General features: G+C 36.3%; 1 protein-coding gene across 1 annotated transcript; it reads left to right on the top strand.

Moving 5' to 3' along the window:
* The first annotated feature begins 333 nt into the window (after positions 1-333).
* Positions 334-9,572, top strand: LOC139873302 (ubiquitin-activating enzyme E1 1-like). The gene is made up of 7 exons (XM_071861236.1): positions 334-597; positions 936-1,104; positions 2,055-2,272; positions 5,003-5,797; positions 6,519-7,387; positions 7,860-8,292; positions 8,711-9,572. Exons 2-7 carry the CDS (start codon positions 960-962, stop codon positions 9,305-9,307), a joined length of 3,057 nt encoding a protein of 1,018 aa, XP_071717337.1. The 5' UTR covers positions 334-597; positions 936-959; the 3' UTR covers positions 9,308-9,572.
* The last annotated feature ends 428 nt before the right edge of the window (positions 9,573-10,000 follow it).

Below are 10,000 nucleotides of genomic sequence, written 5' to 3' on the forward strand. Positions count from 1 at the left end.
CGTCATACGGGTGGGTTGGTGTAAGTTTTTTTTTTTTAATATGGACTTAAATAATTAAAAGGATGAAATTGCCCTCGCATGCGTGTTATATGTGAGGGGTTAACCATTAACATTTGACGAATGTTATCATGGGTACCAAACACGAAACTTAAGCAAAACATAGGTACTAACGATACAAAAATAAAAGTTTAGGTTTTGTGATGAAACTGTAAACAAACCACAGGTACTATCGGCGTAAGTTTTTCAAATGAAAATAAAAGATAGCCTACGACCTACCAACCACGACGAAATCAAATCAAATATATTGCTGGTCGTTTCACCCCGAAGAAACTTCAACCCCTACTGTCTTCCACCGCCTTCATTCCATTCCAGAATTACAATTTTACAACCAAAACCCAAATATGTAAATAGATTAAAAATTGATAAATATAAATATATAAATACTCCATTACTCCAGTCCATATTAATAGAAAAAGCTCGGCACCAACTCATTTCAACTGTTTAGAATCCTCTCGAAACAACTCACGCAAAGCAAATTAACAAACAGCAAGAGCATCTTCAATTTTCATCCTCCAAAAATATACCTTCAGTCAATTGGTAAGTTGTTTCTTTCTTTCTTCGCTAATTCAATTTCTGTTATCTGATCGAATCGTATTATATGTTTGTTTTTTTTTTTTTTACCGATCTCTCTACTGTGAATTTTGATCTCTATACGGTTTTGTGGCGGATTTAGTAGTATTAATCCACATGCTACCTAAAGCAAAGACCTATTGATGCTGAAGAAGATATCAATAATCAGTAATAGTGATAATGATAATAATAATAAAATACATATGATAATAATTTGCGTGATAAGTCACGCATTAGTTGTTTGATCTCTTCATTTTGTTCACCTATAATCTCCTGAACTACGTCAACCTCTGCCGATTGTGAAGGAATAAAGAGCAGCAGTGACAGATATGGGATTCGAAGATGTGAATAAGCAGGATATTGATGAGGATCGTCATAGTAGACAACTTGCTGTATATGGTCGTGAGACTATGAGGCGATTGTTCGCCTCTAATGTCCTGATTTCGGGGATGCAAGGACTTGGTGCAGAGATAGGTAAACATAGCATGCTACTACTTTAATTTGAAGGTTAAACTTATGTGTAAATCTAATATGCATGATAAAGTGTGTTGCATCAATACTTCTGATTTGTTGACTATAATTAGTGTAAAATTGTAAGTGTTTTATATCTTTGAGCTAGAGGTTTAGGTTTAGGTTTTTGTAATTAGTGAGTTGAAAGTGTTTTAATACCTTATATCTGCTTGTGTATTGCTTATCTGATTGTTCTTTTAGTGTGCGTTTAATTGACTGTTATGAGATGTTGAGATTATGAGAATGTGTTCCCATATCCTCTTTATTAATTGAGGTGTGACTCAAATGCATAGTAGTTGTTGGATAGAGATTACTTTTATTTTATATGTAATTGACATATTGAGTTTTGAGGTGATTATTACAACTTGACAAATCATAAACAGATAATGAGTTTTTTAAAATATTTTGGGCCATAGGTGTGTCTAGTTAAGTTCGTATTCTTGTAAATAACTAGTTTTTGTCCAACCATTCTTACTAAAAATGTGAATCATAGTCATATACACCTTAACACTAACAACTTGTAATTATGACATATAGTCATGTTAAATCAGTTTCAAAACATCTAGACGCCCATTATACGTGCGAACTAATAGTAATCTGATTATGTAGAGTATTTCTCGACTAATATAAGAGGTACTAGTGCTACTTATAGTTTGATAAATGCTTTAATGTGTATTGTGTATACTATTCGTTTCAATAAATGCTATAAAGTGTAACATATGTTTGGAGATGCCTCGTTTTCTGGTATTAGTACTTTATTGTAGGTGTCATCTTTCTATAATTGTTCATATATTGGAATTCAGTGATTAACAACTTACTTTTCCTTGACAGTAATGCATAATCGTGTATCCCAAATTGGAACTGATACATTTTTGTTTTTTTAACAATGGCTTAATTTGTATATTCTTTTGCAGCAAAAAATCTTATACTTGCTGGGGTCAAGTCTGTGACATTATATGATGAAGGGTCAGTGGAACTGTGGGATTTGTCTAGTAATTTCATCTTTTCAGAGCATGATGTTGGAAAGAATAGAGCTTTAGCATCTGTTCAAAAGCTGCAGGAGCTCAATAATGCTGTTTTGGTCTCAACCTTACCTACAAAATTGACTAAAGAACAACTTTCTAACTACCAGGTATCAGTTTATGTCAGTTGTGCATATACTGCATTAGTTATCCAAGTGCATCATTTGTTTATAAGGAACAATCTGTAAGACCCTAAGTTTAGTTCTGCACATCTTTGCTTCTATTTACAAAGAACTCATAAAGGTTTGCAGCAATAGCTTAATGGTGTTGTTTGGAGTTTCTTAGATTTGAAATGTAGCTTGTTTCTATCAATATGAATTAGTCTAAAGTTTATATTAGTAACTATTGTCTCATGATTTATTCCTTTAGTGAAACATCCATTTCTGAATATGACATTAAGTTACAATTGAATTAGATTTTTTGGCATCTCACAAAGATGGTTGGTATCATTTTATATCACGTGTACATGTAATACATTAGTTATCCAAGTACATCACTTGTTTATAGAGAAACAATCTGTAATATAGTAATTATAGTTCTGCACGTGTTTGCTTCTATTTACAATGAACTGTTAAAGTTTAGCAGCAATGGCTTAATGTTGTTGTTTGGAGTTTCTTAGATACGAAACTAAGCTTGTGTCTATTGATATAAATTAGTCTAACTTATTTATTAGTATCGTATTGTCTCATAGCTTATTACTTCAGTGAGACTTCCATTTCTGAAATATGAAATTAAGTTATATTTGAGTTAGGTTTTTTTTTTTTTTTTTTTTTTTTTTTTTTTTGACATCTGACAAAGATAGTTGTTTTTATCGTCTTCAATATGTTCGGTTATTGTAGATTATTATTTATTATCGTATTTACCGTCTTCAGTGTCGGCCGCTGTATAATTTTATACAGTTTTTAAGGCAAGACAATAAGTAGTTACATACTTACATGCATTGCTTCATGGTTGATGAATTGTTTAACTTGGTTTGGAAACAAAATGATTTAGCAAGTGTAATCCGAATGTGCAAATAGGCACATTTATGAGGAAGGAGGAAATTTATTGGACCTTGATATACGCTTATCTTATATGGTGAAAATAACTTCTGAATCTTGCTAGGGATTGGATGGCTTTGATAAGTGGCATTTCTTGAACTGTACATATGTGTGTTTGGATGCCTGAATGATTATGAATGAGATGATGGAAATTGTTGACGTAGATTCCTTGAATAAGTCTCAACTTTCAAGTCATAGTTACCGAGGTCATAACTTTTGAAGATTCATTATTTCATTTGATCTACTAAGGCAGTAAGATAGTCTTACCTTGGTATGTAAATTACTTGAGATGCCTACAACTTTCAGTTAAAAGCAACAAGATTCTTTTAGTTAAATTTATAGATTGAACAACCTCTTCATTTAAATACAAATATAATTCTACATTCACATGAAAATATGGTATCAAACTGTAAGAATGGGATTCCTTGTTTTTGACTGCTATTTATTATATCCGTTGGTTTAATTTTGACAATACTATTTGGGGAAGGATTACTTAAAGATCACTTTTCTCTGAATACCTTCATTGCCAATGTGAAACTTCATTAATATTAGGTGGTCACTCTCGTACTATTCATGCGCCTGCAAAGACACAATCGTGGATCTGTTGTATTTGCCCTTGTTCCAAGTATGAGCATGGACAAAACTCTAGGTTCAACGTCATATAAGGTGTAGTATACCCATGGAAGGCATATGATTAACGAGGTGGGATCTTTAGGAACCGTTTCATGGTAAAAGAATAATTCAGTGCGAGTCTTTGTAGGTGGTGACCCATTATTTAATCTACCATCGTATTTTGTTTCATGACATGAACACTAGATTTTTTGTTCTTATCTTATGAAACATGATTAGATAGATTTTGATTGAAATATTCAGACTTAACAACAACAACAACACCCAATTTCACGCATGTGGGATATGGAGAGATGAGATATAGACAATCCTTCCTCCATCCTTGAGTAAAAGTGAAGTCGTTTCTTTACCCACATTTACCCACATGTAGACAAAAAAGTTTCTCTATCCACGAGTAGAGGAAGTCAACCACCTGTTAGGGTCGCATAGCCTAAACACAATGTCCTGCAATATAAGCCTAAGAGTCCATCCTTTTCTAAAACCAGTTGGTGATAGAGAGACTTCCCCTTAGACTTATATTCCCCTTAGACTTATAGACATACCTTTGTTTTGTTCCGTGACCGTGCGCCACGTCGATGCGTGCGCTCAGGGGTGCGCCCATTGGGCCGTCCACCACATCGAGTCTGATACCACTTGTTAGGATGGCATGCCCATTGGGCCGTCCACCACATCGCATCGAGTCTGATACCACTTGTTAGGATGGCATAGCCCAAACACAATGTCCTGCAATATAAGCCCAATAGTCCATCCTTTTCTAAAATCAATTGGTGATAGAGGGACTTCCCCTTACACTCCTAGACCTTCTGTAAGGGTAGAGATACTCCTTACAGAAGGAAGGAATAGTCAGACTTGACTCATTTTATTTTGTTCCAATATCGCTATTTGATTATAGAACAAATATTCGAATCTCTACATTGGAGATGTCTTTAAGTAGAAAAATCCTGCTATATGTAAGCACTACCAAGGTGTGGCCTTGTGGTGAAGTGTCCGAATGTCCTTGTAAAAGGTCTTAGGTTCAAACCTCCATATGTAAAGTGTAAACATCTTGGAGGTCTAAGGCATGCTGATATATTAATATGGTCATTTGGTGTTATCTTAGCACTTTTTCCACCTTGTCATGATGACAGTTGTTTTTAGGCTATTTGACATTTCAACTCTGTGATATTTCAGGCTGTGGTCTTTACTGATATCGACTTAAAAACGGCTATCGAGTTTGATGATTACTGCCACAACCATGAGCCTCCTATTGCATTCATTAAGACTGAAGTCAGAGGACTTTTTGGGAACATTTTCTGTGATTTTGGCCCTGAGTTTACAGTAACTGATGTTGACGGTGAGGAACCACATACTGGCATCATCGCATCTATCAGTAACGATAACCCTGCACTTATAACATGTGTTGATGATGAAAGACTCGAGTTCCAGGATGGTGATCTTGTTGTATTTTCTGAAGTTCACGGGATGACAGAGCTTAATGATGGAAAACCAAGAAAGGTCAAAAGCTGCAGACCGTATTCCTTCTTTCTGGAAGAAGACACAACCAATTTCGGCACATATGTAAAAGGTGGTATAGTTACTCAAGTAAAACAACCAAAGATTCTGAATTTCAAGCCTCTGAAAGAAGCAATTAAAGATCCAGGGGAGTTTTTACTGAGTGATTTCTCCAAGTTTGACCGCCCTCCTCTTTTGCACCTAGCTTTCCAAGCCCTAGATAAATTCATGTCTGAGTTAGGCCGGTTTCCAGTTGCTGGCTCAAAAGATGATGCCCAAAAGTTAATTTCTATCGCTACCAGTATAAATGACGGTTTGGGAGATGGGAAGTTAGATGATCTAAATCCAAAGCTTTTGACAGATTTTGCTTATGGAGCGCGGGCCGTGCTTAATCCAATGGCTGCGATGTTTGGTGGCATAGTTGGCCAAGAGGTTGTGAAGGCATGCTCCGGAAAGTTTCATCCACTTCTTCAGGTTGGTTTACACAATACTTTCTACTTATCATATGGAAGAAAGGCGGGTTGGGTTACCGTTCAAAAATGCATGGGCTGAAACATGTTTTTAGTAGAGTGATAACATTTCTCTATTTCTTTTTAATTAGTGGATAAAATAAATAGTGATTACACAACCAAGATTATTACAATAATTATGGTCAGGTTGGGCATTGTTGTTTTATTACAATAATTATCTAAATATTTTAATAAAATGATTTTTGAGGTTGTATACCTGTAGTCTAGATTTCAAAGGACTATCAACCTGTTCAACCTTGTAATCAGAGAACAACCAAGAAAAGAACATATATAATCTGAAGTATTTGTTGGTATTATACTGTGATATCTTTCTGATGTACAATAGGGGTTCTATACCCGCGAGTGGAGTAGTGACTTCCTTCTAATCTAGGGTTCGAGGAATGACCTCCCCCATACCCTACATTCGTGGGATTGGGTATTGTTGTTGTTGTTGTTGTAATAGGGGTTTATATAGATACAAGAAGGACTAATGAAGGGTCAGAGAATAACCCTAGAAGCTTCTAGTATTAACTATACATTAAATGCACAACTAACAAACCTATTGATCCATATCATACGAGATCGAAACAAATTGTGAGTGGGCCAAAGTTACCATCTCTAGTTTACACTCTTTGTGTACTGGTATAATCTCTTTCTCTTTATTTTTTCTCATTATGCTTCTACAGTTCTTTTACTTTGATTCGGTCGAGTCACTTCCTACTGAGCCATTGGATCCCAGCGAGTACAAGCCGTTGAACAGTCGTTATGATGCCCAGATTTCCGTATTTGGAGCTAAATTCCAGAAGAAATTAGAAAATACTCAGTCTTTTGTTGTAGGCTCTGGTGCGTTAGGATGTGAATTTTTGAAGAATTTAGCTTTAATGGGTGTCTCATGTGGCACTCAAGGGAAGTTAACGGTTACCGATGATGATGTCATCGAGAAGAGCAATCTCAGCAGGCAGTTTTTGTTTCGTGACTGGAATATAGGACAGGCTAAATCCACTGTTGCTGCTACTGCAGCCGCATTGATTAATCCACATCTTCAGATTGAAGCATTGCAGAACCGTGTGGGCCCAGAGACCGAGAATGTATTTGATGATACTTTTTGGGAGAACTTAAATGTTGTCATTAATGCTTTAGACAATGTCAATGCCCGGCTCTATGTTGATCAAAGATGCTTATATTTCCAAAAGCCACTTCTTGAATCCGGTACACTTGGTGCTAAGTGCAACACGCAAATGGTTATTCCCCACCTGACCGAAAACTATGGTGCCTCAAGGGACCCACCAGAGAAGCAAGCGCCCATGTGTACTGTGCACTCGTTCCCACATAACATTGACCACTGTTTGACTTGGGCTCGATCAGAGTTTGAAGGGTTACTTGAGAAAACACCAGCGGAAGTTAATGCGTATTTATCGAATCCCGGTGAATATACGTCTGCGATGAGGAATGCTGGTGATGCTCAGGCTCGTGATAATTTGGAACGGGCTCTTGAATGTCTCGATATGGAAAGATGTGAAACATTCCAAGATTGCATCGCTTGGGCTCGCCTAAAGTAATACATTTCTTCACCTTCTGTTAAATCTATTGCGTTTTACATTTCTACTTGTTCCGATAAACGTACGCAAAAAGGGGGAAAATTTAGGTTAACGGGATGGCAATTTTGATCCATTTAGTTATAAATGTGTTACGGTTAGTTTCCAAAAGTGTGATAAATCAATACAACCTAGAAATGCAAAGCTTTCGATAGTTTTACCTTCATAGATCTTGGTTGTTTATGTAATCATATCCAAGTCATCAAATGTTTAAGAATTTGTAAACGATGGACAAAAATTGTTTCAGGGTCTACCCAACCTGTATACTTCTATTATGATATGTACATAACCTGTTCCAACCCGAATCCTGTATGACCTGTTACCCAACTCATACTTCTCATCTTTCTACTAACATGTATATTATGATCCATATATTTCATACCTTGTTTTACTTGTCATTATGTTCTTTTTACCTTATATATCTTTTTGTAGGTTTGAAGATTACTTTACAAATCGTATGAAGCAATTAATTTTTACATTCCCAGAAGATGCAGCCACCAGTACCGGAGCTCTGTTTTGGTCAGCGCCGAAGCGTTTTCCACGTCCGTTGGAGTTCTCCGTTTCTGACCGAACCCATCTGAATTATGTATTGGCGGGCTCCATTCTTCGTGCCGTAACATTTGGCATCTTGATTCCTGATTGGGCTACTAATCACACGAAACTGGCCGAGGCAGTAGATCAAGTTATCGTTCCTGATTTTCAACCAAAACAAGGTGTCAAAATCGAGACCGATGAAAATGCTACCAGTTTGTCATATGCATCTATAGATGATTCTGCTGTTATTGAAGAACTAATCAAGAAACTAGAACAGACTAGAAAAAAAATTCCATCTGGATATATCATGAAACCTATTCAGTTTGAGAAGGTTCCCACTTTTACCCATTTACAAATTTATCAGAGGTGGCATTTTGACCCATTTACATATTTATGAGTTGTGTTAGGAGTTACGTCTGTTTTTTTTAATACCAGCTCTCTAAATCATTTGTATATAGAGTTTAATTATCATGGTGATAATACTGTTTTTCTAACCATACTAAAAGTAAAAGCTTTATCTTTTTCATAAAGAGAAACATTTTTACGGGTCAACTCATCACAATGTAGTCCTTTTCAACCTGAACCCGTTTTGACATGTTAGCCAACTAATTCAGTCCGCCCATCTTGCCATCTCTAATATACAATCTTGAATTTTTAATACTCGCACGGATACGGATACTTCCTTTCGTACATAAGCATGTAAAAGTACAATTAAAGATTATTGCTTTATTGCATATTGAATATTGCAGGATGACGACACAAATTTCCACATGGATTTCATCGCTGGGCTGGCTAACATGAGAGCTCGAAATTACAGCATCCCAGAAGTCGACAAACTAAGAGCCAAGTTCATAGCCGGAAGAATCATCCCTGCAATCGCCACCTCAACAGCAATGGCTACAGGTTTAGTCTGTCTCGAACTCTACAAGGTTATTAACGGGGGCCACAAGGTAGAAGGCTATCGTAACACATTTGCCAACCTGGCACTCCCTCTCTTCTCAATGGCTGAGCCGGTCCCACCAAAAGTCATCAAGCACCAGGACCTGAGCTGGAGTGTGTGGGACAGGTGGTCGATTGATGGCAACCCTACTTTAAGGGAACTCATCAATTGGCTTGCAGATAAGGGCCTTGATGCTTATAGCGTTTCATGCGGAAGCTGTTTGTTGTACAACAGTATGTTCCCGAGGCACCGAGATCGAATGGATAAGAAGGTGGTGGATTTGGCTCGGGATGTCGCTAAGATGGGGATTCCATCGTATCGCCGCCACCTGGACCTGATGGTTGCTTGTGAAGATGAAGAAGAAAACGACGTTGATATCCCTCAAGTATCTGTGTACTTCCGTTAACTGCTTTGAAGACGGTTACTTTTTAATAATATGATAAACCCAAATTTGTTGGGAAAAATTTGTCAAGTGAGTCACAAATTACTATGCACAATTCTGTACTATTTGCTGTTTAACGCCTTTTTTATAATTTTTCCTATGAATTTGATTGATGGGATGATGACTGTCTAAAAAGCCACCGTTTCGAACCATAATGACTCTTGGTTAAACAATGTTGTGTAAATTATGGCGATTGAAAAGCTCGTTTCGTTATGTTTTACGAGTTCAAGGTCAAATTTGCTAACAGCTTAAACTCAGCTGACTCGTTTTAAGAATTAGGAAGTAACCTATCCATAAAAATCACATTTGTTTTTGTGTTGTGGTCCATTACTCCAGTATATGCATGCTTACTTTGATACTACTACGTATTATTTACTGTATACTGGAGACCATGGTCCCCCTCATATCCTCTTATTAGTTGCTCTATCAACACACAAAGCTTTTCAGAATCCAACAACTTCTGCTTAAAGGGTTTTTTATTTTTATTTTTATGTTTAAATATCAATTTATTATCTATGTGATGTGTAATATGTAATGTGATATAGAATTATTTGTAAAATTATTACAGTAGTTCTCTTATGTAGTGCAATATATTGAATATTATAGTAATGTGATCAAAAATTAACAGTAGTAACTTACTAATATTTTCGATTATTA

Source organism: Rutidosis leptorrhynchoides, chromosome 10, assembly GCF_046630445.1.
Source record: "Rutidosis leptorrhynchoides isolate AG116_Rl617_1_P2 chromosome 10, CSIRO_AGI_Rlap_v1, whole genome shotgun sequence".
Classification (NCBI taxonomy): Eukaryota; Viridiplantae; Streptophyta; class Magnoliopsida; order Asterales; family Asteraceae; genus Rutidosis; species Rutidosis leptorrhynchoides.

Bases quoted from the DNA above. Each gene is read 5' to 3' on its own strand.
- LOC139873302 (XM_071861236.1), top strand. From the start codon at position 960: ATGGGATTCGAAGATGTGAATAAGCAGGATATTGATGAGGATCGTCAT. The intron at 1,105-2,054 runs GTAAACATAGCA...ATTCTTTTGCAG, and splicing joins AGGACTTGGTGCAGAGATAG to CAAAAAATCTTATACTTGCT. The intron at 5,798-6,518 runs GTTGGTTTACAC...ATGCTTCTACAG, and splicing joins AGTTTCATCCACTTCTTCAG to TTCTTTTACTTTGATTCGGT.